Below are 26,712 nucleotides of genomic sequence, written 5' to 3'. Positions count from 1 at the left end.
GGGAGAGAAGAAGTAATTTAATGCAAATCCATGGCCAACTTATTTTGCAGTAAAGTAGATTTCCTGTGCTTTAATTTTTTTTGTCCCAGTTCATGATCAGTCCAGAACTAGTATATTTTTAAATGGAACTAGATGGCTTTTTTTATGACAGAGATCTCTATTCCCTCCTGTACAACGTCATGTTATTTTTCATAACTTTAGTTCTGAGACAGAAAAGGGAAGGGGTCAGGCAGGCAGATCCTATCAACACAATGGTCCCTGCTGTGGCAAGGGAAATGCATAAGCTAGGTTTTGACCAGGACATAAAAGAGGGAGCTGATTTTCCAACTTCTTAAATTTTTCTGGACAGGTTTTATATCTAAGCCAGATACTCCTGATTGGCAGACTTAGAGTGAACCTGGCTGAGAGATACAACTGGCCAGGAGAGACAATGGCACAGGAGAGGTAGTAAGGGTTGTGGCCCCGAAGCCTGGAATGGATTTCCATTCATCAGCCATGAGGAAGTCAGGTGGATGCCAACTTCCCACCACAGATGTCTAACTTTTCTTGAAATTGTTCCATTAAGACAGTTCCACAACTTACCTGAACAATCAATTCCTGTCCTTTCATATTCCTCACGTCAGGAAATTCTCTATTATCCCTCACAAATCTTTCATGGTTATAATTCAATCTTGCTTCTTCATGTCTTGCTTCACGTGGAACTGCTGAGCAGCTTTCTCTTGACAGCCTTTCACATGTTAGAGAACTTATAATGTGTTTAGTCCTTGAGAATTCTCTTCTTTCAACCTCACTGAGTCCAGTTCCTTCCCTTTCTTCACAGTAATGTTTTCTAGACTTCTGATTACACTTTCCTCTCTCCTCTGGGCAGTCTTCAGCTTGCTGGAGTCTTAAAGAGTAGTGTCCCAGAGTGGAGTTGTGCTGAGATCTAGTTAGTGCAAATTAGGGTGGAATAAGCACTTCCCATTACTTATATATACATTGTATACAGATAAAGCTTGTCTTTTTCACAACAGCATCCTGACTCACTCCCACTTTGTGACCCAGTGTAACTGCTATGTCCCTTTGCAGCGCTGCTGGCTGGCCAATCACTCCTCATATTGCAGGGTGCATTTGATTTCTTATTCCTAGCAGTTGCATATCATGCTTGTCTTTGCATATTTCATTATGGTGATTTGGGATAATTTCTCCATTTTAGGAAAATTGTTTTGAATTCTTACCCTGTTAATCCTGTTGTTGTGGATGAACCCTGGCAGGCAGCTTAGACTTACAGAGCCACTCACTTGCTCCCTGCCACAGTGGGAAGGGGGAAAGAATCAGTAAAAGTGAGAAAACTCATGGAATGAGATAAAGACACTTCAATGGGTGCAAAAGCAAAAACTGCACACGCAAGCAAAGCAAAACAGGGAATTCACTCACCATTTCCCACTACCAGGCAGATCTTCAGCTCTGTTACAGTTATGGTGACTGGGGATGACAAACACCATCACCCTGAACGTGCCCCACTTTCTACCTCTTCCCCAGGCTTTTAATTGCTGATCATGACACCATATAGTCTGGGGTATCCCTTTGGTCACTTAGGGTCAGCTGTCCTGGCTGTGTCCCTTCCCAACTCCTTATGCACTCCAAGTCCCCTTGTTGATGGGGTGAGTGAGAGGCAGAAAAGGCCTTAACAATGTGCAAGGGCTGCTTGCTAACTAAAACAGGGTGTGCTATTATGATTGTGTGGTCACAAATCCGAAATACAACACCATACAAGCCACTATGAAGGAAATTAACTCTGTCCCAGGTAAAACCAGGACACTGCTTGTGGACTCAATCATCCCAGTGCCCGCTTCTGGTTTTAGAAGTACACTCAGTAGCTCACATAGCAAATAATTAATGGAAAGATTGACTAGCACTGGGACTGAGACACGCCCTGATGGTACATACTTGAAATGTCCTCATGGTTTGACAGAAAATCATTTACTGGAAAACATTGCAAAGCAACTGGTAGCATCTGGTTATCTGTAGTTGGAATTCTGAAGCAGCATGAATACTGCTGAGTTAAAAAGAGGGAGACTGGAAGGGGGTCTTCAAACACATTGCTGTTCTGGCAGGAAGAGGAGTGCAAGATATTCATCATATTGCCTACACTGCTCTGGGAAGACTGTCAGATACAGCAAAGTAATCATAGTACAGGACCTTGAATAGAAGTCGTGATTGCTTAACTGATGGGCTACTAATTCTGTTATCTTTATAGGCAGAGACATTCCAATCAACCAGGATCAAATTGAGAATGGGACAATTATAAGTTGATGTTTGCCCACTCTGTTTTGCTAAAATGAAAATCAGAAAGCCTACCAGTCTGTCGATCAACCCCTGCAGTTTTGCACCGTTATCTGACTTGTGTAAAGGGTTTTTCATCTTCATCTGAGGTAGGCAGACTCAGAGATGGAATGACAAAGCTGTCATTTCTGCTCCAGTGCAGTAGTGATTTTATCTTTATATAGTTTCCATCATTTTCAGATGTGAGATATATTTGCCCAACATCTTCACCGAAGCATTTTTAACTTACACGTTAAATTTGACCATTTCTTTCTATTGGTTGGCAGGATTCACCATTTATTTCAGGTCACACTGGCCTCCTCTGCATCAGTCAACTAGCTGGCAGAGTGAAAAGGAATATGCTGTATTTGTGCTGTCATTGGTAATTATTTCTGCAGTAGTTGCAAATGAAAACACCAACCAGATGTCACTGCCTTATTGCATAGCACAATCCAGACATGCAGCAAATTTGTGTTCAGAGAGCACTTGAGGTTACAGATGTGAGTCTGTGTGCAGTCTGTGTGAGATGCTTCTCACTGGCTGCATCACTGATATTACCCAATTTCAGCTCTGGCATAAAGCATATCCTTACACATCTTGGGTTACCCAGATCAGTTTAAGGCTGACATTTGAGCTAACATGTTTTATCTCACAGTTGGGATAGAATGACACAATGGAGAACATTGGCTTGGGTAGCACACGTGACAAGTGGTAATTAGTTAAATCAGTGTAACTCAGTTGCATTTCATTACCTGGTCATATCTGCAGGTCATGTGGCAGGGAAAAAGAAGAGGGCTAAACAGACAAATGAAGGGAAGGTAAATGGAGGGACAGGATAGCAAAGTAAAACCAGGGTTAGTACAAAAGCAGGGAAAAAAATGCCACAGCGCTATTGGCTCCCCTTCCCTGCTTATGCCCTAGTTATTCCCTTCAGTTAGCCCTGTTTCTTATTGCTGATCCTTCTTGCTCTGTACTTTAATTTAACAAAGAGGAATTTTATATTCCTAAAGACCAGTCTTTAGCATAGGGTATTTTAAGCAAATGGGGGAGGGTGTATTTTTTAAGCAGAAAAAAGATGAAACTAGTAAAAAAATGAAATATTATGAAATATTTTTGCTGAAGAGAGGATGCTCTTATGACATGTGCTGCCAAGACTTGAGAAAGCAAGTTTTTGCTATGGCAAAGTTCTCTAGTAATTAAAACCCAAGTGTTGTGGCATTTGGAAAGTAACAGTTCCTTGGTGACTTTACCAAAGAAATTGTCATTTGCATGCCTGGTCATTCCCTGACACTGACAGACACTTTCTTTGCAATACTTTAAAATTATTCTGTTTTTTTCTTCATTTTTTTAAAGAATATACCTGATCAATTGATCTTGATGAGAGAAAACTACTTCAACCATCTTAGTGTGTGCAAGGCATAATTCACAGGGCTGCTTGGAAATACAGTAAGAGTGAAAATGCCTGTAACACAGCTGACAGGGGAGGTTACAGAAACCTCAGCTGCTTTGCCTGCAAAGCTTATGCACTTCAGTAATTGATCAGACATCAATGTGCAGTTCTGTCCCTGTGCAACAGACATCCCAGCAGGGCCTGTGATGCCCATGGAAAAGTAGCACCTGTGACTCTCTGCATGGCCCTGTGTGCTCAGAGGCTGAGCTTCTCTTACACCAGGAACAGAAGCCATCGGCTTGAGTGTGTTAGTAGTATCACTTGCTTTGTTTGAAAGATCCTGTCATAATGGTAGGAGGGAGTAGGGACAAGGCCTGATGTTTTTAATGCATGAAATAAATCAGAAATGTTTGGGGAATGGTTAGATTTGATGCTGTGGTAGCTGACAAAACTGGAGGTCAGCCTTCAGAGAGAGCAAAATTTTTATGGTTGTGGCTTTGATGGTGTCAGGGACCTGCTTCTAAAATGTCAGACCCTCTCTGGACCATCTGGGCCCCTCTCATTCCTGTTCCTAACTCAGTCCAGGATGCCCAAGCAGCAGTGCAAAGCCCAGATAATTTTCAGAAATACGGGCAAGAGGAGCTTCTGCTTTGATCTCCTCTAGGCCACAGTCCATGCAAGTGTGATGTATTCTGTCAGTCTCAGCTGACTCCTCTGTCTCTAGCTAAATGCATCCTTTAGGAGCTGTTTAATCCTTGGAAGGAAGTATTTCACTATAATGAGTATACACATACATTCTGGCAATTTTGTACTGTCCACTGACAGGCCTTTTTTTTCTTCCAATGAGGAATTGATTTTGAGAGGAGAATGTACCTCCTGTGATACCTGATTTTTCCACAAGCAGTCTTCTTCTCACTGAGTGCAGGCCAGCCCAATACCCTGTGGTTTATTGGAAGTGCTGAAATTACAGCCTGAGGTGGCACAGCTGCTGGAACAAGATCAACCAAGCAGGAATAGATACATCAGGGATAAAGCATAAGATGGCCTCCACTAATCCAAACCATTTACCCTCATGTTTTTGCTTTCCATAAAAGTACAAGTGTCACTTGCCTGTCATTTAACAAGATTACAAAGGAAGGCCAAGCAATTTTAACTGTTTGCTTCTGAAACAAAATCTATCCCTTATGAATGGGTAGAGCCAGAGCCAACTACGTGTAAGACTAAAGTACGTTGAAGCACATTGTGACTTCTGTCCTTGATTCTCTTTCATTCAGGTGTTCAGTGAGTGAGGTTGCTCTGGCTTACTGCAGAATCGGAGTGTTGCTCCCAGTGCTTCCCAGGACCAATAAATCGTTTTCACTTCCTTCCAAGGAGCAGCAAACTAACCAGTCAGTCTAAATCATCTTATTTAGAAACATTAATTTTAAGTAGTTCATCTAGCAGTTAGTTTAATTGTACATCTTTTTCTCATTTAAGAATCCTGTGCTGTCAGTCAAGCTGTGATAGATTATCCTCTAGCTTGAATAAATGAACCTAAAGTTTCACAAGAACACTCATGCTCTGTCCAGCTGTTTTGCGTCAATTCTCTAGAAAGTACAGTTAGTCCACCACAGTTGCCTAAATCATTTAGGCACCCTGATTTGTATTAAAACAAAGGTGTAACATTTCTAGGCTTCAGATTAGGTTAGGTCCTCAAGACACAGTGTATCATAGTGTAGGAGACCCCCAGGGTAGCTGCAAGGAAGCCCTTGGCATGTACAAAGACTGTGCGATGTCAGATTAGGAAGCAAACTGTTATCCAAGAAGGAATAGGACCTTGTCAGCCCTGTCACCGGTCCTTTTGTGGCTCCTTGGTGCAGTGTGAGTGCAACATCCCTTGATCTTTGGTTTGCATAGCAGAGATGGAGCTGAGGAATCCAAATAGCAGATGCAGGGCTGTGAAAGTGCTCTGGGGCTGTGGTTCCCAACCCTCTGTGTCTCTTCCTTGGCTGACACTGCATCCTGATGTCTGCCTTTTGCCCTCTCTCAGACCCTTGCAGCTGAGGAAGTCCCTGAAACAGCTGATTTCCCAAAGCTGAGAGGGCACAGGGGAGGGCTCATTCCTGGTTTTGTCCTGTTTCCTAAGCTTTTGCCAAAATACCTAATTTTTTTACCATAGCAATAATTCTGAGAATGTTACTGTTTTTACAGTCTCTTTATAGCGAGGTGGAGTTACCCTTTGTATGCTCTAAGTACTGTTTCATTTACCTGTTGGGATTTACTGAAGCAGAGTTTGGATTCATACCACTTTTTAGTAGCCCTTGCAAGGTCTGTTCTCCATTAATTTGTCTAATCCCCTTTGAACCTCTTCATACTTTTGGCTTCCATAATACTATGTGCATGAAGTCTCCATTTAATTATGTGTTGTGTGAAAAAGTGCTTCCTATTTTTTTCGTTTCAACCATTTGCCTGATAATCTCATTTAGGTTCCCCCTAATTCCTATACTGTGGGAAAAAAACCAATCCATTTCCCGAGTGCCATCTCCACAGGAAGGGATTTTGTAGGTCAGTATTTCCTGTCAGTTTTCTGCTTTCCAAGCATGCCCAAAGTATATACTTAACGCCTCTCTATGTAGGGAGTGTGGTGAGCAGGAGACTGGAACAGAGAGGGGAGATCTCCATGCTTTGAGCTGAATTTCCTTTACTTGTTTTAGGATAATTGAAATCCAGTAGATTGCTGAGCAAAGAAAGAAGCTGAATGTCAAATGTAGAAGGATATCAGGCCTACTCCTTTATTTTGTTTACCAAAGAGGTTGCTCACACTTCAAAGGAAGAGGTGGACTAAAACTAGGTCTAAAACACATCCATCTGACCTCAGTTCTAGAGAGGATGGCTGCTTGGAAGTAAGTGGAAGTGTCACACAGTCTTCTTGAGAACCATGTTTCATCACTTCTTTGATGGTGTTCTTGCATTTCAGTTTATCTGTACACAATTTTGAGTTACCTTATCACAGCAGTAGTTTTCAACTCCCTGTGCTGTGTTTCCCATGAAAAAGTAGCACTAAAACTGCTACAGTATCAGTGGAGCAGGTCATCTATCCCTCATTCACCCTTTATCCTGTCAGAGTCTCTTTTACCTTGTACCTCTTCTGAATTTGGCAGCCTCCAGGAAGCTTAACAATGGCTGAGACTTTGCTTCAGTGTTTGAAATATCTAATATTCCATCTAAATTGAATATTGAAATATATTTTTAGATTCCCTCTTTATCTCTTTTTATAGTCTCTAGAGCCTTGCATCTGCCTCAGTTCCACAGAAGCACACGATGAAGTGCCTATGTGTTTTGCTGTACTGGGACCTGAACATTAATTTCATATTCTCAGTTCTGTTTTCAAAACATTTCAAATTCCCAGTCAGGTCTAGCAAGACATTTTACTTATTTTCCCCTGTTTTTAATAGTATCTATCTTCACATTAATAATAAATAAATATAATATTTTGTGCACATCTGTATGCATGTTACTGTCACTGGAATTTAAAAACTAAAGATACTATGATCCTAAAATCTTTTTTGCTTCTCGGCATGTAACATGTATACTGAGATTATAATAAAAGACTTGTGGCCAGGAGCAGTTGTCTCCATTCAAAACTAAATCTTTGGCAAGTATTTCCATACAATATATGATACCAGACTAGTCTTTCCCTAAAATCAGAAGAAAGTGTGTAGTAAGTAATTGCTGTTGTCTTGTTCAGTATGTCATCAATGCCTCATGAGAAATAGTGGCAAATTGCACATGATAAATACATATCCAAAGATATTTCAGACCTGAAGCTTCCCTTTGAGATTATATTGGTTTGGGGATTTTGGCAGGGCTTTTTGAATGATTATCAAAATCTCAACTCAAATAGTTTTACAGATTTTAAAAACCCAGGTGGCTTTTTTCCTCAGAGACATAATCCAAAATATGACCTACTGTTTCAATGCAAGCATCAATCACCAGAAGCCACATTGGAATCAGAATAAAAATGCATTGTTCTCCAGCCACTAACTTACATTTACTCAATAGGCACTGACCAAGTTAAACAAGCAATAAATATGGTGTTTTGGGGGTACTGACTGATAGATGAGTTCCTGATTTGTGAGGGCTTTTGAGCCCTCACAGGGCTCAGGGCAGCATTTAAGCAGTTTTGTTTCTTTTTTCTTCATTTTTAAATGAAACCTCTTCTTCTCCCTCTGGCTGTCTTATCTATTGATGTAACTGGTGTTGCATGAGAAATTACCTCATTTCAATGGCCAGAGACAGCTTTTCTATCAGCTGCAGTAAGGTTTCCTCATTTGCTTAATGAACCTGGATAGGCAGAAAATTAAGTATCAGGAGCTGCAGAGGAAGAAAACTAAGCCAGAATGTTCTGTGTATTTGGGTGGCTTTAAAAAATATATCTGTATTGATATAGCCAGTACATGTAATTGGTATTTAGATTATGGCATGATTATTGCTTTGCAGACAGGAGACTATGTTATCACTCAGTCATCAGTGAGGTAGCTGCATTCTGTGCTCATCTCATCTCTGAAGCTGAAAGAAGAGCTAGTTATTATCTTCAAGTGAGTTATTAATGAGGGGAAAAATCATCCCCAATTACTGTGAAGCAAAATATTTCAACATTTACATATCTCAGACTTTAATTTTGATCTAATCCTTCATGAGTTCTTAAGCTCAGACAGTATTCACTTTCCCAAACATTCTCACACTGGCATATCAAGAGGAACTTACACCTGTCCAAGTGCTGGCTTCCCTAAGAGTATGCTCCAGGGTCACAGAAGTGCTGCCCATCCCATCCTTGTGCTGCTAGAGACTGATATCCTCTGAGATTCCTTCATGCTACACCATAGGAACAGAGCCTCCATTGTCAGCTGTGCCAGAGAAAAAAATCTGAGTTGTCTTATACTGTCTGTGTTCCCAGTCAGGTTTTTTTCCTTAACTAGAAACAGCCTGGAATTTATTTGTAAGGTCTAATTTTGTTCATTTGCTTTCCTTTGAATCCTTTTGAGATGAATGGTTTGGAAGTTTTGACTCTGAACGTCCTAGAATAAAACCTGGGCAACACAAAGGTGATGATTTAAATTCATAAAAACATGTGGGGAGTAACCAGGAGATGGGAGAAGTGCTGTCCACACTGTGAATCCATCTATCAACACAGATGTGAGGGTCTGACCTTGGCAGATTCAGGGGGTAGGTATGTCAAACACAGTTTGCAGTCAATTGGAAATGTAGCTACTAGACAAAGAAAACTCAATAATTGCACAGCTGTTTCAGTAGATTACAGATCTCCTAGAAAACAATAAAACAACCATATGTGAATGGAAAATAAAGTAAACTATTTTTATTTAATTCAAAAACATTTCTGAAAGTCATCAGATATCTCCCCTGTAAACTTCTTATCTCTTTTCAAAAGCGACACAGTCTATAACCAATCGGTGTAGATTTCTCTACAGCATTTATGTCCATTAATGCTTCATTGATTTACAGTGAAACTGCTGAAGGACTGTCTTGAATAGACATATAAATATTAATTTCTTGTGAAGGATGGCTGCTATTACACTAAATATTAAATGAATTCATAATACTTGGACATTTGCAATAAATCACTGCTGGGACTGCATACTAACATCCCATTCCCTTTTTTTAATATTAAAGCCATGGAAAAGATCTGGTTGCTCCCAAAGAAATGTAGAGCTTTGTAACACTAGAATCATGAATGAATTCCCACAGCACAAGGAGGAGTTTCAACTTAGTCCCATTTTGCAGACAGAGGGAGGCATGTAATGGTTTAGGTTGAACTGCTGATCACAGACGGTTCAAACCAAATCTGTTTCTCATGGGTGACATCACAGTAAATTACCAGTTCCTGACAGTGCTTCTTCTGCTTGAAATGCTGTGAGCAGCGTCAGCAGAGGATCTGGCCATGTGATACCAGAAGGCTGAGAGCCAGACTCAAAGGGAGAAAGAGCTGGACATATTGTCTAATCTCCACACAGACACAAAGTGGTTGGTGTAAGGTCACCTCTAGGTATCTTGCCCAAGGCCACTACTTGAAGGATGGTACTGCTCAGGTTTTGACTAGGCTTAGCAATTGAATTAAGTCATCTTCTCTCTTCCAAGACCACAGATCTTAGTTTCAAAAGTTTAGTTAAATGCTCAGCAGGGGCTAAAAATCAATTCTTTATTTTTCCTTTTATTAAAGTATAACAAAGGATAGATCAGCAAGTTCATTATAGCCTTCTGTTTTCTAAGGGATAGTAGCTTAAGAGTAGAAATTTATGGCAGGGCTAACCCTGTAGAGTGGAAGCTGTTCTTGAAAACAAAACTGAATGACTGTCAGACTCATCTGCTTTTTAATGTGTAGATGGGTGTGAGTATATGCACCTCCTTCATTCCAAATACTTTTGCTTCTGTGTCTCAAATGGTCTAAGTTGCACAAGGTTTTTCTAATGAAATTTTGCCAAGGTATTTAAATTAGAAGCAAAAATTAGAAACGCTGCTGCCACATAGGAATATTAATTGTTTGTTACAGAGGGCTTTAGTTCACATAGTTACTTTGCATTTGCAAGACTGCCAATTAAAGAGGCTCAAAGTGCTCACTGCTGCACAATAGCCGTTTCTCCAGAGCCCCACAATGGCTATTGTATTCTGTCACTGACCTTTGGACACCTTCAAATGCATATTGACACAGGATGCTGGGATCATTAGAGCTATTGTTTCAGTGTGCCACAGGGAAAGAAGAGTTTTGCAATTTCACGAAGAGCTTTAAAATTTTATATAATGATGACAGCAACAATATTTCCTAATTAGACAGCAAGAGAAAAACGGAAGCATTTTTTCCTGGTGTTTTGGGTGAATTCCAAAATGCACACTTTCCATACAGTCCCTTCCCATCAGGAAAAAAAGATATTTATATGGGGCATTTGGTCTGCTTTTTTATTGTTTCCAGGGGAATTGATTTAATTTTTTTGACCTGGTGGAGCCATATGGCCAGCCTCCCTTAGCTTCCATGGGTTCTGCCTGGGTGAACATCTTGACAGGATGGATCCTTTCATCCTGTAAGTGCAAAACACTTTTTTAAAACATGACTAGTGGTATGCAGGAGACCAGGATCTGGATGCACAGATCACCCTAGGGCAACAGTTCAGACTCTGCTCTTCAAAAATCAGTGGACATTGGCTCTATGACAGCAACTGTGCTTCGTTTTAAGTCTTCTGTGTCTTGACATCTAAGGAATTTCTGTTTTCTTACCAGTCCATGACAATTAGTGTGCAAACAAGAACTTTGGAAGCAGAGATACCAGATACTCCAAGTACATTTACTGTAGTAAACCCAAGCATCTTCTAAATTCTTATATTTATTTTATTGTAGCCTTTCTATTCTTTAAAGCTGCTTTGAGAAATTACTTCAGCAGTCAGAACATAAAAGAGCATCATTTTAAACCCTGCATGGGACATTTTGTCTGCAGAGAATAAGTAAATTACTGGCTTGTACTTCCAATAAGTGTTCCTACTTGAATATATAGAGAGAGTTTCTGTTCCATAAGTCTTGCTGTTTCTGGGTTTGATTTTATCCCCTGGGATCCTATTATTGAACAAATTATCAAATACAGCTAAACTTCACAGCCCTGAGCCTCTGAAGATAGTTTGGGTAATGGCTTGCACTTCTGACAAAAGAGGAAGAAATCTTAATAGACCTTTGCAAAACTTCTTGTATCATTTTTTAAAAATGGTAAAATTTACTGCACAGCATTGCTGGTTGCAACTCTAACCTAGCATTGTGGAGCATGTGCCAGAGGATGGCCAGTTTCTACATATAAACCTCTAGCCAAGAAACTTTGAAGATGAAGGATATAGTATTTGGTATTTGTGTGTGCTTGAGGTAAATGTGCAGCAGGATTTCTCACACTGTTATAAAATCCAAAAGGTCAGATGTATTTCCTCAGGAACACAGACTAAACTTTTTTCTTCCAATTAATTGAAAGGGTGCTATTATCATCTTTTCATTTCTCTGTGTCAGAAACCCTTGTAGATCTTTGAAACCTCCCATGCACTACCACTGCAATTGCCAATTGTGAATTTTGTGGTCTATCTTCAAACATCAAGGTGATACCTTTACCTTAACACATGAGGGGAAGTGACCCCCTTCTGGGAGGGACACACAAATAGTTATTGCTGTGTGATGCAGGATATGAAGGGGAGCATGTTCTGAAAAGAGCTGTTAAACCAGATTCTCATGCCTCCATTCTCCCTGTTGTAAATCTGCATCAGGTAGTAAAAGAGGCAGTAATGATGAATGCTTCTCTTGCAGTGGGCTGGGATCTGAAACCTCTCCTAAGCCCATTGTGCTTCCCAGCAGAGGTTTTTAGCCACAGGTCCTGATTTCTTACTTGTGGGATGTATCGCTGTTGAGGGACAGGATTCTCCTTGAATAGAGAGGGCAGCACTCTGCTTGCTGTCTTCTCTGCACGGAAAGTTTGTATCTTTGCTGTACCAGTGTAGCTGCACTCTTTCTTTGAAAAGGCACATGATCACTGCCTGGATAGATTTGAAAATGGGGATAATCTTTGCCGTATGTTTGGTCCTTACTCTACTGAATTAGTTGAAGCCCTTTTCAATGGAGAGAGATTTTCATAGGATCTTTATTATAGAAAGTTCAAGTTCTACCTGGATCCACCTCTGTGGCAGTTTTGAGAGTTTTTCTGCCTCACACATTGAGGTTTTCTGAAACAAAAGCAAAGGGACTTGGTATGTCTGCTCACTGCCCATGTTTTGTTTGGTTCCTTTGCAGAAGGAGAAGAAGAGCGGGCTGTTGAAACTTCTAGCAGGAGCATCAACAAAAAAGAAGTCACGCTCCCCACCATCTGTGTCCCCCACGCACGACCCCCAGACAGCCATTGAAGGAGTTCTGCAAGGGGCAGTGGGGCCTGAGCTGTCCTCCCTCTCCAGTCACGGCAGAGCCGGCTCATGCCCCATCGAGAGTGAAATGCAAGGAGCCATGGGGCTGGAGCCTCTGCACAGGAAAACGGGCTCCTTGGATTTGAATTTTTCCATCCCTTCACCTGCCAGGCCACCCCTCTCTTCCATGGCAGCTATTCGGCCAGAGCCCAAGCCTTTGCCCCGGGAAAGGTAAGCTGTGTTTCTCCTGAGGTTGCCTGCATCCACAGGGAGCAATTGGAGGAGGGATGAAAGTTTAGCTTGTTCAAGAGTTGTTGCAGTTTTGGTGTTCTGTGGATTGACTGTACATGGCTCAGCTGTCTTTTAGGAAAACAGGGCTTACATGCATCTGCCCATTGAAAATCATTTGGTACACCGTGTAGGTTTAAAGTGTTAAAGAGCACCTGTCCATGACACTCCACAGCTCTAGTCTAAATGTGGAGAACGGCAGTGCTTTCTCAGCCCAATTGGTATAAATGCTGTTGGCAAATGCCACATTTTAAATGAGATTCTAGTATTTTAACTTAAGTAATAAGTTAAAGGAATTGGCATATTATGTCCCATCTGGACATGTCCTCTTCTGCAATACCAAAGATTATTGCAAATTCTTCTTGTTTAGAATACATACAGATACAGCCATCTTCAGTGACCTGTTACCAAAAATGTAGCTTGTTTCTAGAGAGGGATGTACCAGTGATTCTGGAGTTCATTTCAGCAGCCTGGTCTCCACCTTGGTACCTCAGAGTAACTGACTTCACAAACCCGAAAAAAGAAGAATAGGAATGCCAAAATACAAAAGCAGGTGGAGAGGGAGATAACTGACCAGAAAAGAGCTGGGGGTTGCAGAAAAGAGATAGATCTCCATGTGCAGAGTCACACTGGCTTCAGGTAAATGTTTTCTACAAGTCTGCAGCTTGAGAACTGGGAAAGGAATAAATAATACACAGCTACAGTGCTGTTGAAATGCTTTCCACTCATAAGATGATTGAGAAAAACAGGTTTTTTACAAAAGCATTGAAGAATTTTCAAAAAGCTGTTCAGGGACAAACACTCTTGAATTGGTATTTAAAACAATTTTGAAATAATATTAAAATCAGAAGTTGGAAAGAAACTAGTTTTATCTGAGTGTATGAAAGAGGCTGAAGGGAATGGATTGGGCAAGGCACCTGACCCTGAATTCTGTTGGGATCATGAAGCAGATGTGTAGTAAGGGACACTACAGGACCGTCCATACCTTATACAGTGTTTTACTGAGCGCAGGTTGGAATTCAGTTGAGAAGGTGACAGTGACACCATAACATACTTAAACTTTTCTAAGGCATCTGTTTTGTTACTATAAAACCCCTTGCTGAGTAAACTGTTCATAACCAACCCAGCAGATACTAAGTGGACTGAAAACTGGCATAAAATCTAACTCTACATAAGAAATCACTAGAAAATGGGGGCTGATATATGTAGTGCAGCCCAACAGGAGTGTGGTCTTGAACCTAAACTGTTTACATAAAACCTTTTCTGTTGCAGAATGAGGACTGAAGTGGGAAGTGGCTGATGGCTAGGGCAAATCTGTTGGTACAGAGCTAAATCAGCTCCTGGTCAGGTGAAAACAGTAACAATATATTTCAGAAAGGGCAAATCTGACGCAAAGTGAAGTGGACTCAGAGAAACATCATAAGAAAAGTGGAAGATTTAAAACTATACACTTGCAATGAGAGACACAGGGAGCTCTGGCACACCTGCTAAAGGGTGTAGGGATGGCTTGGCAACAGTTTGTAAGAGACTGCAGTCAGGACAGACATGGGAATATTTTTACACTAAATTTGGCATTTTTTCTAAGAGAGATGCTTTCATTCAGGTGCAGCTGTTAGACTTGAAGCAGAAATAAATACAGGCAAGTCCTTCAGCATTGTAATGAAGGCAGTGGGAGCGGACTATCACAGTAGTCTCTTGCCCTTAAAATCCATGAAAAAGTAATTTAGTAAAAGGAGTGAAAAACCAATCCCTATTTAGGCACACTTAATTTGGTCTACATCAGTTCAGATTAATGCTATAAGAAAAGTTAAATCAATATAAATCAGATTTAGCACCAGTGTAACTGAATCAGTGGGCTGCTGCACCTTTAGTTAAATGTAACCATGAAGAGAAGCTAGGGAGTACAGCCCCTGATGTCTCCAGAGCTGGATGTTAATGTGCTGCTCTCAAAGCTTTACTACAGAGAACTCCAGACACATTATGTAATATGCCAGGGCTAGTCCCGTACCCTAAAATTTCTCAGTCAACTTCAGGGTGGTCTAGGTAGGAAAACATTTAACTGATGACTATTTTAAGTGGCAGAATAGAACCAGAGAGACAAAGATTACCTGGATCCTCTTAGCTGTGCTGGAATCAGGAGCAAATAGATTTAGAGCACTAAAACTGAGTAAATAATTCCAGCTGCAGTATATGGTGATAAGGAACTTCCTCTGATTTTACGTATTTTAATTCCTGAGTCTTAAATCTGAAAATAAGCTATAATTGAAGTAACCATAATTATACACAGCAGGCAAGATTCTTTAATTGATTTATGAATTAACTTCCATGTCATTGGTGTATCTGCATTCCTTAACTGATCATAAGGGTTTTTTCATGTCCATAATGGGAAATATTAATTACCTTCATGCACTAGGAAGAATAATGCTTAGTCCTGGAATAATCTGAGCAGATACATTAAACACTTGTCTGCTAGAAATTCATCCCACATCCATCTGTGCTCATTAAATCATCAAATTTCTCAGAAGTACCAAATTATTTTTTTTAAACAAATTACAGTTTTCAAACCACTTGTTCTTTTCACATCTGGCAATGGAGCAACTTGCATTCAACGTCACTCAGCTCCATATTTTGCTTGTTTGCATTTTGGTGCATTTCATATGCACAGTAGGAGCAATTCTCTGAGAAAGAAAAGGGAGGAGAGGGAAAAAAAGGTTAGATAAACAGATTCAGATGCTGGAAGAAATTTTAAAAAGCTGCAAAGCATTTCAGTACACTTAGCTGTACTTGGCTTTCTGTCTCCCAACGCCCATCTGTGCACACAGAAACAGAGCACTGAAAGGTTGGAAGAAGTAGCACATTCCTTAATATTTACGGCATTCAAAAAGAGGCTCATGCAGGCAGCAAAGCACCGCTACTTTTCCTATAGAGGTTGGCTTGCAGCTCCAGCACTCACCACATCTAGGTTACCAATCAAACCCAGTGCACCAAGAGGTGCATTAAAGGGCTCTGATTGCTTGCAGCTCACTCACTATTTAAGGGATGAATTGCCTATTCTGCTACCTGACAGTGCAGACCTTTCTGGGAGTTGCAGCCTGACAACAAGTAGACAGAAAGGTGAAGCAAGCTTCACCCTCTTGGAGGTACTGTTAATGTTTATACTCTTAGTGGGGTTTTTTTGTTTGTTTGTTTGTTTGTTTTTGTGGGTTTTTTTTGTTTGTTTTTGTTTTTGTTTTTTTTTTGTTGTTTTTTTTTTTTACATAGAGAGGAAAACAATTATTTTCTTCTTGATATTCCAAAGCCTGGCTATGGATGACTGGATTAGGAAGGAAATTGCTTTTAGCTCTCCTGTATTTAGCCTTCATATTTGACTAGTTTACTAGGATAGTCAGAGCCCATCTCTGCCTCCTGGGTGTAGTTTCCACTACCAGTTTATAAAACCATATTCCTCTCAGATGCCCTTTGCCATAAAGCATCCAGCAATCCAAGCAGCAGAGCAGAGAAATTTCCCAGGTGGTGTCCTTGTCACTTCATGTGGCAGTGATTGACTGCCAAGTAGATACCCCATCAGGCTGTGTGTGCCCCACACACATTTTTCCACCTACTGCTCCATCCACTTTCTGCTGGTACGATGAACAGGACCAGTACAGGGACATGCTGTGGTGAAGCAGGCACTGGGCCAGAGCCTTGCCCACATCCCACCACGCTGTTGGCTTACAGGAGGGGTGTGCTGTGTGCCTGGCAGCACAAAAACAAAACACTTCCCTTGCCACCCCCTTCAAGAAAAAGTGACTGTACATTAAGCAAAACAGGAGAGTTGAGTGTGCATGTGTGTGCGTGAGTCATGTTCCCCTCGCTGCCTGGCACTGTTCCCAGAGGCGAACCTGAGTAAAACATGTCACGCGTTGTTGACTCTTTTATAGTAGCTGGCACTAACTCTGCTATGTTATATTGTGATAAAGCAGCTGTGGCCAGACTTATTGTCACAACTGGCATATCTGTACTACATTTCTATGGTATTCGTGCAGCCTTCAACCAAGTTATAACCACAACAGTGCCGCAGAATAAGATGGGAGCAGTAAGTTTGACCTTTAAAATAGATCCCTCCATGTTTCCATGTATCTTTCTACGAATCACCGCCACATTAGAAATTGAGCTCCCAATTCAAGGAAGCATTCAAGCATGTGCTTAACGCCCATTGACTTCAATTTTGCTGTGCTCATATGTCTTCTTTGCCAAAAAGGGAAGCAGAAGAAGGGTTCTTTTCATTCCTGGAAAGTGATACTAGAGAAATGGCCCAAGGAGTAATTTCTGACTGAACAGTGACATGTATTCACATGGTTAAGTGCTTCTTTGAGCAGGGATACCTGCCTGAAGACTGAGAACCAGCCATCAACCATCTCAGAAATAGAATCCTGAGGTATTTCCAGCAGAAAGGTAAAAGACCCTACTGAGACTTGTTCTTCTAAGGCCGCTGATTCAGTCCCCATACTATGGAGAAGCAGGTTTTGGCTTGTAGTGTGCAAAGGTGCCTTGCCTTTTCCTGCAATTTGCCAGTGAAAGGATGAAAAAACAGAGCTCCACTGGTAAACAAGAGCAATGGTTAACTGGGCTAGATGGTCCATTGACACTGATTATCCATTGCCTCCAAAACTGTGTATCCCTAATGCGTAAGAGACCTGTTGGAGTCACAGGACTGCAACCTGTCCCTAGTGCATGATACTTTGAGAAACAGGAACTTGCATTAAGCATCAAAATTCAAGCACTCTAAATGGGATCAGATTGGAGGTTAGCCCTGCAGACCTAATTTGCCTCATTGCACATTTTCTTAAATTGCTCTAGTTCCATCAGTGTCCTGGATACACATATTTACTCAGTGAGTATTTTGGGGCTTTTTTAGAGTGTCCATGGCTGAGTTCAGCCATTAATTACTGATCAGTTCTGGTCAATACTGTTCAGTGTCTGCCTGCACACTGACAGAGGGGCCTGTATGAGTCATTCAGACCAGGCAGGACTCCTACACAGCCAGTGGGAGTGAGATGAGTCTCTCTCTGTGGAAAGTGTGGCATGAGGCTTTACAGCTGAAGGAGTCAGAGAAGCCACTTTCCCTACATCTGCACTACTCAGATCATTTCATCATGGTCAGTTGCTAGAAATATTCCAATCTCTGCGAAAGGTGGGGTGGCTCCCATGTCAGAGCCTTGACTCACATCCAGAGCAGAATCTTGTGCACTAAATAAGGCAGGCATCCTATGGGAAAAATAGTATGCAATCATATAATGAAAGATTATATTGCAAGACAGCAGAATTAAAGTCATGGACAATTTTATTTGCCTTTTTCTTCATCTCAGATGCATAGGTGTGAAACATGTGTGTTCTTTTAAGGTTGTAGATGTCTTTATGTATGTACACATGATATTTTTAATAATTTTGCTTCTTTAAAAGAAACAAGACCAGAACTTCCATCATGTGACATCTGTTTGAGGTTAGGAGTCTTACTTGCACCTTCCAGATTTCAGTAGGAGAAGCAAAGGGAGGGCTGGGTGGGAGAGGTGTTCCTTTTGGCTGTGAAAACAAGTGCTATGAAGACAGGGGACAGGGGGATTGCAAGGTCTTTGCTGACAGCAGAGGATGGACCTATTCCCAGCTCAGTGAGATAATTGCTGCCAGGGTGCCCATCCCACCCTCAGGCCCAGTGCCAGCCTCTACCGATGCAGTCTCCTACTTCTTGGGATGCCATGTCCCTGCCCCAGGCTCCCTCCTACCAAGGCTTTTTGCTCTCCCAGACTCAGCTCAGCAGAGCTTTCCCCCTCAGCAGCCATACCCACAACTTCTATCAGGGCTTCCAGTTTTCATCACAGTCACATTTCTTCCTCTGCTCCCAGTTTTTCTCCCATCAGCTTCCCTCTTCCTCCACCTCGTCCCTTACTTTACCCCAGTCTCCAGCTCCCTGGGGTTTCCCTGCCCAGGAAAACCCCATTCCCTGTCCTTGCTGATACTACTTGGAGCCTCTCCTCATGTATTATCTCTTGTGCACCAAGGACCCTTCCCAGGCCACTGCCCATCCTGGACAGTAGCCTCAGGGATGAAGTGCCCAATGCAAAGATGCCACGGCAGCCAGCAGTGGGGATGTCCAACATCAAGTCTGTCCTCTAAGAGAAAAATACAAGAGGGGCCCAGTACTAAGAAAGGAAGAGAAATGCAGCCTCTGAGGTCCCACAGAGCTAGGACAGCTTGGAGCATGAATCAGCAGAGATTTTACTTTCAGTGCTCATACAAGCCTAGACATGTGCCATTTTGGGGTGGTTTAAATGTTTTTAAACCTGGCTGTGAGTGGATGATTTTCTGAAGGAACACCATCCCTTACAGAGCAGTGGGACCACAGGACAGATCTTTGCTCCCAAATATAGGACCTGAGAGCAGTTTGTGGAAGTGCTCATATGGGTCCTGCTGGTGCTGCAAAACTCCTCATGTTATTCTTGGAAGTGATGAGGCCATTGGGCTGTATGTTGGACCCTCAGCCTGATACAGCCAACTGCTGTGGAGAATTTGGGCCAAAATGATTAAAATTTGTCAGAATTGTAACTATATAAAACAGATTTACACAATTTACAACAGAAAATACCAAATATTGTTAATGTTGGTCAGAGGTGGCTGCCACGCTTGTCATCATAATTATTGCCCAGCTAATTAGCATTTTTGAAAGTTGGTAATTTAGAGGTGTAATGTGGCACAGACAAAATTGAGAAGACTGAGATCCATCTAAAATGCCAAGCAACAGTTTGGTGTAGGAAAACCTACAATTTTATAGCATCTTCTCGAAAAGAGGACAAAAGGGGAAATTAAAAGTGGAGATATAAATAGGAGTATCCCGGACTGCCTTTTTGGGAGTGAGGGAGCATGTCTGGGAGAAGAGACCTTTTCTGCCAACAGAATACGGCTAATAGCTGTCCTTACAATTCCATTCCAGAGGATAAGCGAGGCTGAGATGCCACCTGGAGGTGTGGAGGGGCGGCACAGCTCCCTGTGCCAGCGCAGTGCCGGGATGCTGCCCCTGCAGCCCCCACCGGGCTGCCTCTCCCTGCTTCAAACCTCCCGTGGGAAAAGGCATCGCATCTTTTTCCATCTCTCACAGAGGAGTTCTTAACTGATTTGCAAGGTCTTTCGTAGCTAGTATTTTGTTATTCTATCAAAAACCTCTTTGGTACTATCTTGTGAGGTACTGTAGTTAATTAAATTTAAACCATAGCATTTGGGGTTTCCCGAATGGGGAAAAGTGCCTCATTTTGTAATGCAATGACTGAGATTTATTTCTCTAAATTGCTAAGAAGATGCTGTGTAGAACCCCTTTTATGACAGTGGGTGCATTCCTATTGAGTGTGATCACCTGCCTCCTCATGTGAACCATTTAGGGACTAGCAGCTCATCACTCTGAGAATGTAGTTTTGCTCTAAAAGGATATCTCTGTGCTTTTGGTGTAACATGAGGTGCTGGCACTCCCAGCTGGGTCTTCAGAGTGACCCTGCCCAAGACACCACCTTTTTCTGAGTTTCTGTTTCCTGACTTGCTAGAACTGTCTGTTCCTCCACAGGACTCAACTAATGTTGAAGTTGAACCTTTTTTTATTTCTCAAGGCCTCTTGAGTTCCTGATGCAGAGCTCCAATGTGTTGTGATTGTGCATAAGAGTAGTGAGATCTGAAACTTGGCATCATCTTAGCTGAAATTGTTCCACTCTGATAATTTAATTAATCAACACTGCAGCAGAGTGTTTGAAATAATGTGTGCATTCATTTACATAATGAGTGTAATTGGCAAAGCTTCATATGATAAGTGTAGCAGTTCCACAGATGATAGCTTGATAGACCGTTTTCCTGCACACGTTTCAACCCCTGTTATTTGCTTTTCCACAGAGGAAGGAAGTGACAACTAGATTTATTAACCAAGGTACAGAGAGGATCAGCAAATTTTTGATGGCACTTGAACACATATATTTTCCATGACCGTGTTGCTCTGTCAAGATAAGAAAGCCATAGTCAGGTATTAGAACAGAACCCCTGCTTCAAATTGAGTTTAATGCTTTTCCAAGCAATGGGTTGTTTGGCTGTGGAGATGTCCAGACATAGAGTCAAAGCTGATATTTCCAGTGTCATGCCAAAATGGAGTGCCTAGTTTCAGAGCTGAAGTCACTAGGCACCTGAGCAAAATCTGCAAAGAAAATGGGTGACTGCCACTGGAGACCCCCTGGCTTTAGTACTGTGTCACTGGGGTGGCCTCAGGGCATGGTCCACAGCCTCCGGGGCATGTTAAAGTCCCCAGGGACTGGATATTATCTTAGATAAGTACTCACCTTGTTACAAACAGGACTCAGGCATTGGTGGCCAGGCAGCAGTTGTGAATATATTCTCAGGAGATGGGCTTTAGGTAATCAATTGGCAACTTTTAACTATCTTACTATATTCATTACTTTGCAATTAGCAAGACAGTTATTGACTGTTAACCAAATGCCAGATGACTGCAGAAGTGCTGAAGGAAAAACCAAGCGTGCAGTAGAAATATATTCCCTGCTCTGCACACAAGTGCATTGATATAAAATGGCCCAGTCTGTGCTCTCAGAAGGACGCCTGCTGATAAGCTCTGAGTGCAGAATAGCTGTATCAGGCTCAGACACATCATTACTTCATTGAAATGAAGTGACACTTGACAACTAAGTTCCCAGAGAGCCCTGGGAATGGTTCAGGACTGGGGCTCCCCGTTGGTTTGGAGAGTGCTTTGAAAGTCACTCGACACCTCTCCATTTTAGCTTCTCTTCCAGGTTTGAGGGACTCAAAGTACATTCTCAAGACATATTATAAGAAGAAAAATGTGAACTGCTTTAGCTAACATCTGCTGGTGTCACAGGCAGTGGGAGCATTGCAAACCCCATTTTTCATCATCAGTGGGCAAGGAAAGAGAGCATATCATATATCTGGACTTCTGTAAGGTTTTTGACATGGTCCCTCACAACATCTCTCTTTAAACTGGAGAAGGATGGATTTCATGGGTGGACTGTTTGGTGGATCAGGAATTGATCCAGAGGGTAGTGGTCAATCGCTCAATGTCCTATTGGACACTGGTGACAAGTGGTGTCCCTCATGGTCCACACTGGGACCAGTGCTTCATCAATATCTTCATCAATAACACAGATGGTGGGATTGAGGGCACCCTCAGGAAATTTGCAGATGACACCAAGCTGATTTATGCAGTTGACACATGGGCTCTGAGCAACCTGCTTGAGTTAAAAATGTCCCTGCTTCTGGTAGAGGAGTTAAACTAGATGACCTTTAAAGTCCCTTGCAGCCCAAACTGTTCCATCACTTTATGATGCTATGATTTTTGGATGGAGCAAATGCAGAGCTGAATAAGACATGTTACAGCAGAGATGCAGCACTAGCATAAAGCAGCCAAGTCCTAGCACAGGCTCAGCACACAGCTGGGAGCAGAGATAACATGAGTGGTCCATCCATTGGACAACACGTTTCTGCTTTGTTGGACTGACTCCAGAGTACATCCTGGTCAATTGTCCAGCCATGCTGGCCAGAAATTTCTGTCTTACTCAGTTTTAGCAGAAAATGTAGCTGCATTGTGGAGCTACTACATTTTCATACAATTGGTGTGTGAATTGTAACTTATTGATATTCCCAAAAGTTTTTTTTCCCAAGATCTCTGGTACTGGTGCCCAGCTGCTGCCATCAAGTGCAGATTAACCAAGTCTTCGCACATTTTTCTCTCCAAAGGTACCGCGTTGTGGTCCCATACCCACCGCAGAGCGAGGCGGAGATCGAACTGAAGGAAGGTGACATTGTGTTTGTGCACAAGAAACGGGAGGACGGCTGGTACAAAGGGACATTGCAGAGGAACGGCAGGACGGGCCTCTTCCCCGGGAGCTTTGTCGAAAGCTTCTGAGGATGAATCGCTGCTCTCTCAACTGAGGAGCTTTCAGGGGAAACTGCATAGCACAAGAAGAGACAGCAAAGAGAAACTGGACTGATAACCACTGCCATTTTTATTTCCAAAGACTTCCCCCAGGCCCTTCAGTCTGCAGCTCCGGAGACACAGTGTCCTGCTGTGCTCCTGAGACCACGTGCAGTGCATACGGTGGTATGTTGAAGTAGTGCCTTCCACCTGGAATCACAGACTGAAAGGACGCCCATCTGGACTGTAGTAACCTAAACTCTGGCTGTTAACCTTTTGTGTAAATTATAGAGAAGATATCTTTAAAAAAATTAAGAGGAAAGCTGTTATATTGCTGTAACTTATTTGTCAGAGCTGCAGTGTTCTTATTACTGGCCTATGCAAGATGGATTTGAGAGTTCAAGGAGGTGTGCTAGGAAGCTCTTAAACTGGGATTTTGTTTTTACCAAGGGAAGAAGAGGGGAGGGTGGAGAAAACCCCAGCTAAAGATCAGTGCATCATTGTGCAAGTAAGAATGAGGAGTCAAAATGTTAATGTCATGCTTTCTATATACCTCAAAGATATGCTGCGCAGGTTTGTTGGTGCGTGTCGGTGTTCAGTACTCAGAGTGCCACAGCACCCCGTGTCCTGGCACTGCTGCCAGGGAGGTCCTGGAGGAAGCACGGCTCCACCATAAAACTGTGGTTATTTGAGCAGAATCCCTTTTGCCTGTCTTCTGCCCGTATTATATGCAGCATGGATTTTTGTCCTTCGGTATCACTTTCCATTGCTTTTTTGTACAACGTACCTTTTTACTGTAAGAATTGCTCTACTTTATATATATTCCTACTAGATCAGACATTTCCTCTTTTTCATACATCTGGTGCTATTTTTTTTTAATTGTTACAGATTTGGTTAAACAGAGAGGCTGCAACAAGATTTGCATTCAACATATGAAATTAGAAACGTACCTGAAGATTGAGATCAGACTGCTTGTTCTTGCATCATAGAGGAAAAGAGAAAAAGCTGCGTGGTCACCGATAAATATACCTGGGGGTGCTGCCTGTGGAACACACACATGCTTGCTCTCTCCTACATATTTAGAGTGGCTGAAGACCCATGCTGAAGCTTCCAGCCTTCTGTCTGGAGAGTTATAATGACTCCAGAATTGGAAGTAATTCCCAGAGGAGTCATTTTAATTTATTTTTTCATGGCAATAAGAAGAACACTGCAGGTTCTAGCACACACAGGGACCGTGGAGTTTTCCTCTGTTGTTGCATGACGGAGACAAGAGCTGATCTGCGACAGCAGTAATTAGTGCTATGGAAATGTGATTTCTTACTGTAGAAATGTACAGCTCTGGAGACTGTTGGATTTCTTAACGTCGTCAAGCTACAATACAAACTGTATCAGGCAATATAAGCTTCCATCTACCAGGGACTTTAAGGTGCAATAAATGTGAGTTTAGCCAGTAATTTGTATGAAAAAGAATGAGAAAAAAAGTCATAATGCAATTGTTGAGAGTATTTAAAAAGACATCGGTTCTTGAGGAGTGAATTGTGTTGAAAGGCCTTTCATAGCTCTATCCATACCTTGCCTCTGACAGCAGCTGGCTGTTTGCCAAAGCCCACATGTGGTGGGTGTTTAGAAGTGTGTCAGAGGCACTGTTACCTGGAGATGATCTTATTAAAACAAAGAGGCCTGGTGGGTGAACATCATCACTGCGTTACCAGTATTTCATATGCGAAGGTGTAAGTTTTGTTTTCATTCAAGTCGTGTGTACTAGTACATATCAAACCCATGTAAGTGAGCATTCATGTTTAAGTTCAGCTCTGTGACTTTGTTCTCTGTAAAATAAGTTCTTCTTGCTGTCACTTGTTAACAAACAAATTCCAGAAACACAGTTCATGGCCAAGTATAGCACCTTCAAACCAGGAGGCATCACTTTCAGGGTGTTTCTTTTTATACTTGATGTTGCCGCATTTGTTGATATTCCAGATTGTAATGAGTCAGTCACTAAAAATTTAGTTACTGTCAGGAGGAAATTGCCTTTTTATAACCAATAAGAGACTGAAGAAATGTCTTCTGGAAAGACTTGCTTGAGATTAGAGCCATATCTGTTCCACTTATTTGGTCCAGGTCAGAACTGGTGTCACTGCACCTCAAACAGTAAACTGCACAGTTAGGCAGTCAGCAATGCCAAAATGTGTGTTATTGATTCCAATAAAAATTCTGGGTGAGATCTGTCAGAGATGACATTTTTTTCTGACAACTTACAGTGGTTAAAACGCTCTTAAAATTCTGTTCCGTGGTGTATTTACTACACTCAGAAAAACAAAACAGGATGACGACTTGCATGATGCCTATTCTGTTTAGCCAGATCTAAAATGGTTCCAGATTTCCACCGTTTTATGCTTAACTCTAAGAGGACAAAAGTTGGTGTGTGAGAGTATCAAGAAAAATGTGCAGATGTCATATCATTAAATCAGTGCTTTAAAATATATTTTGCAAGGAGGATGATGGTTTTTTGAATGGTCAACAACCCTTCCAGTCATTTTTTTCTTCTAGGAAAAATATTGCGGGGGGAAGGGGGAGGAGGTGTTCTATTTTGATAGCAGCTGCTTTTGGGCCTGCTTTATTGCTTATCGCAGTTTGGGTTACTGAGTAATCTTCTTGGACAAATCACTTCCATGCCAGGAGCACAAGTATTAAGGTGAACTTAATACAGCCCAGTGATACAGAAACATGACCCAGTGCCATTCAGAAAGTCCTAGACTGAGAGAGGTTTGACTAGTACTGTGGTCTAGTTTTTACCTGTCATGCCAGGAAAAGAGGGAGGAGAGGGCATCTCCATCTCCTGCAACAGGGCGAGGAAAAGATTCCTTCTGGTGGCCTCAGTTTGTAAAATGCCAGGTTTGTTCTTCTAGAAATGGGTTCAAGTAATTGAACAGTTCCTTTGAACTTTGCACAGCTCAGAAAATGTTTTTGTTATATATAAATGTTAATGTGGTTTAGGAAATGTTGGCAGATAAGAGTACAAATGAACTACAATGACTGTGTTTCTGATTCTTTAAATAAAATAAGCATTAAGGCAACTTGACTGAGATTTCTCTCTCTATTAGACAACAAGGTGAACAAGCAGCGTAGGCAGCTCTGAGGTTTGCAAAGAAAATAGGGAAGACTGGTCTGCAAATGCTGCAGTAATTCCCACATAAATAAAAACCTGTTAGGGGTAAGAAATACCTGAACAGGAGTCAGAACCTCTGGCTCTTTTGGCACGTCTGGGATTTCTTCAAAATCTTGAGAAGTTAACAACTTACCTGTGGAGACGAGGTGTGTCGGTCCAATGGAAAAGAGTGGGTATAGGCCAGAAAGAGGCAGCAAAGTGGCAAGGGTAAGGCTGTGGCAGAGAGGGTGGGAGGAGATGTGGAAGCAAAAAAAGGCAAGGAAAAGAGCAGCCTCTAATAGTGTTAATGGGCTTCAGGGGTGCTCTGAGGTCATCTGGTGGGTCCAGCACGTTTGTAGGCAGAGGAAAACCCCTTTCCTCATGCCGTGGGTAGGCTTGGGCGTGGTGTTAGCAGGGTCCATGTGTCCTCCAGGCAGCATACAGCCAAGGAACTGCCAGAGAGGGAAGGAGCAGGTTGTACCCTGGGCAACTGAATGCCCTTTAACTCAGGTGAGGGGGGTAAGCCCAGTTTTGGACAAGGCCTGAGCTTCCCATTCAGCAGTACAGTGCAGAGCATCTGGAGGGGGAACATGAGTCCATGAGTGGATCTGGATGTATCTGCCTTGATTTGGCTGAGAGACACCTCTGGAAAAGGCACCCACAGGTGGTAATTCTTTGCACAGTTAGGGAGCACATAGGGCAGGGATGATTGAGGCACAGCTAA

At 42.0% G+C, this 26,712-nt stretch overlaps 1 protein-coding gene across 4 annotated transcripts in view; it reads left to right on the top strand.

Annotated features, from left to right (window-relative positions):
- Positions 1–25,917, top strand: part of SH3RF3 (SH3 domain containing ring finger 3) — a 247,216-nt gene extending 221,299 nt beyond the window's left edge. For 2 of the 4 annotated variants that reach the window (XM_068180247.1, XM_068180248.1), the window contains exons 9-10: positions 12,500–12,837; positions 22,666–25,917. In XM_068180247.1, the coding sequence (XP_068036348.1) occupies positions 12,500–12,837; positions 22,666–22,834 (507 nt within the window). In that variant the 3' untranslated portion in view covers positions 22,835–25,917. Of the gene's footprint in view, positions 1–2,591; positions 2,687–5,170; positions 5,187–12,499; positions 12,838–22,665 lie in introns of those variants that run through there. The other 2 variants (XM_068180249.1, XM_068180250.1) reach the window with 2 other exon arrangements.
- Positions 25,918–26,712: the final 795 nt, after the last annotated feature.

Source organism: Anomalospiza imberbis, chromosome 2, assembly GCF_031753505.1.
Source record: "Anomalospiza imberbis isolate Cuckoo-Finch-1a 21T00152 chromosome 2, ASM3175350v1, whole genome shotgun sequence".
Taxonomy (NCBI): domain Eukaryota; kingdom Metazoa; phylum Chordata; class Aves; order Passeriformes; family Viduidae; genus Anomalospiza; species Anomalospiza imberbis.
The sequence above is the reverse complement of the archived record's forward strand: the minus strand, read 5'-3'. Positions and strand labels throughout refer to the sequence as shown.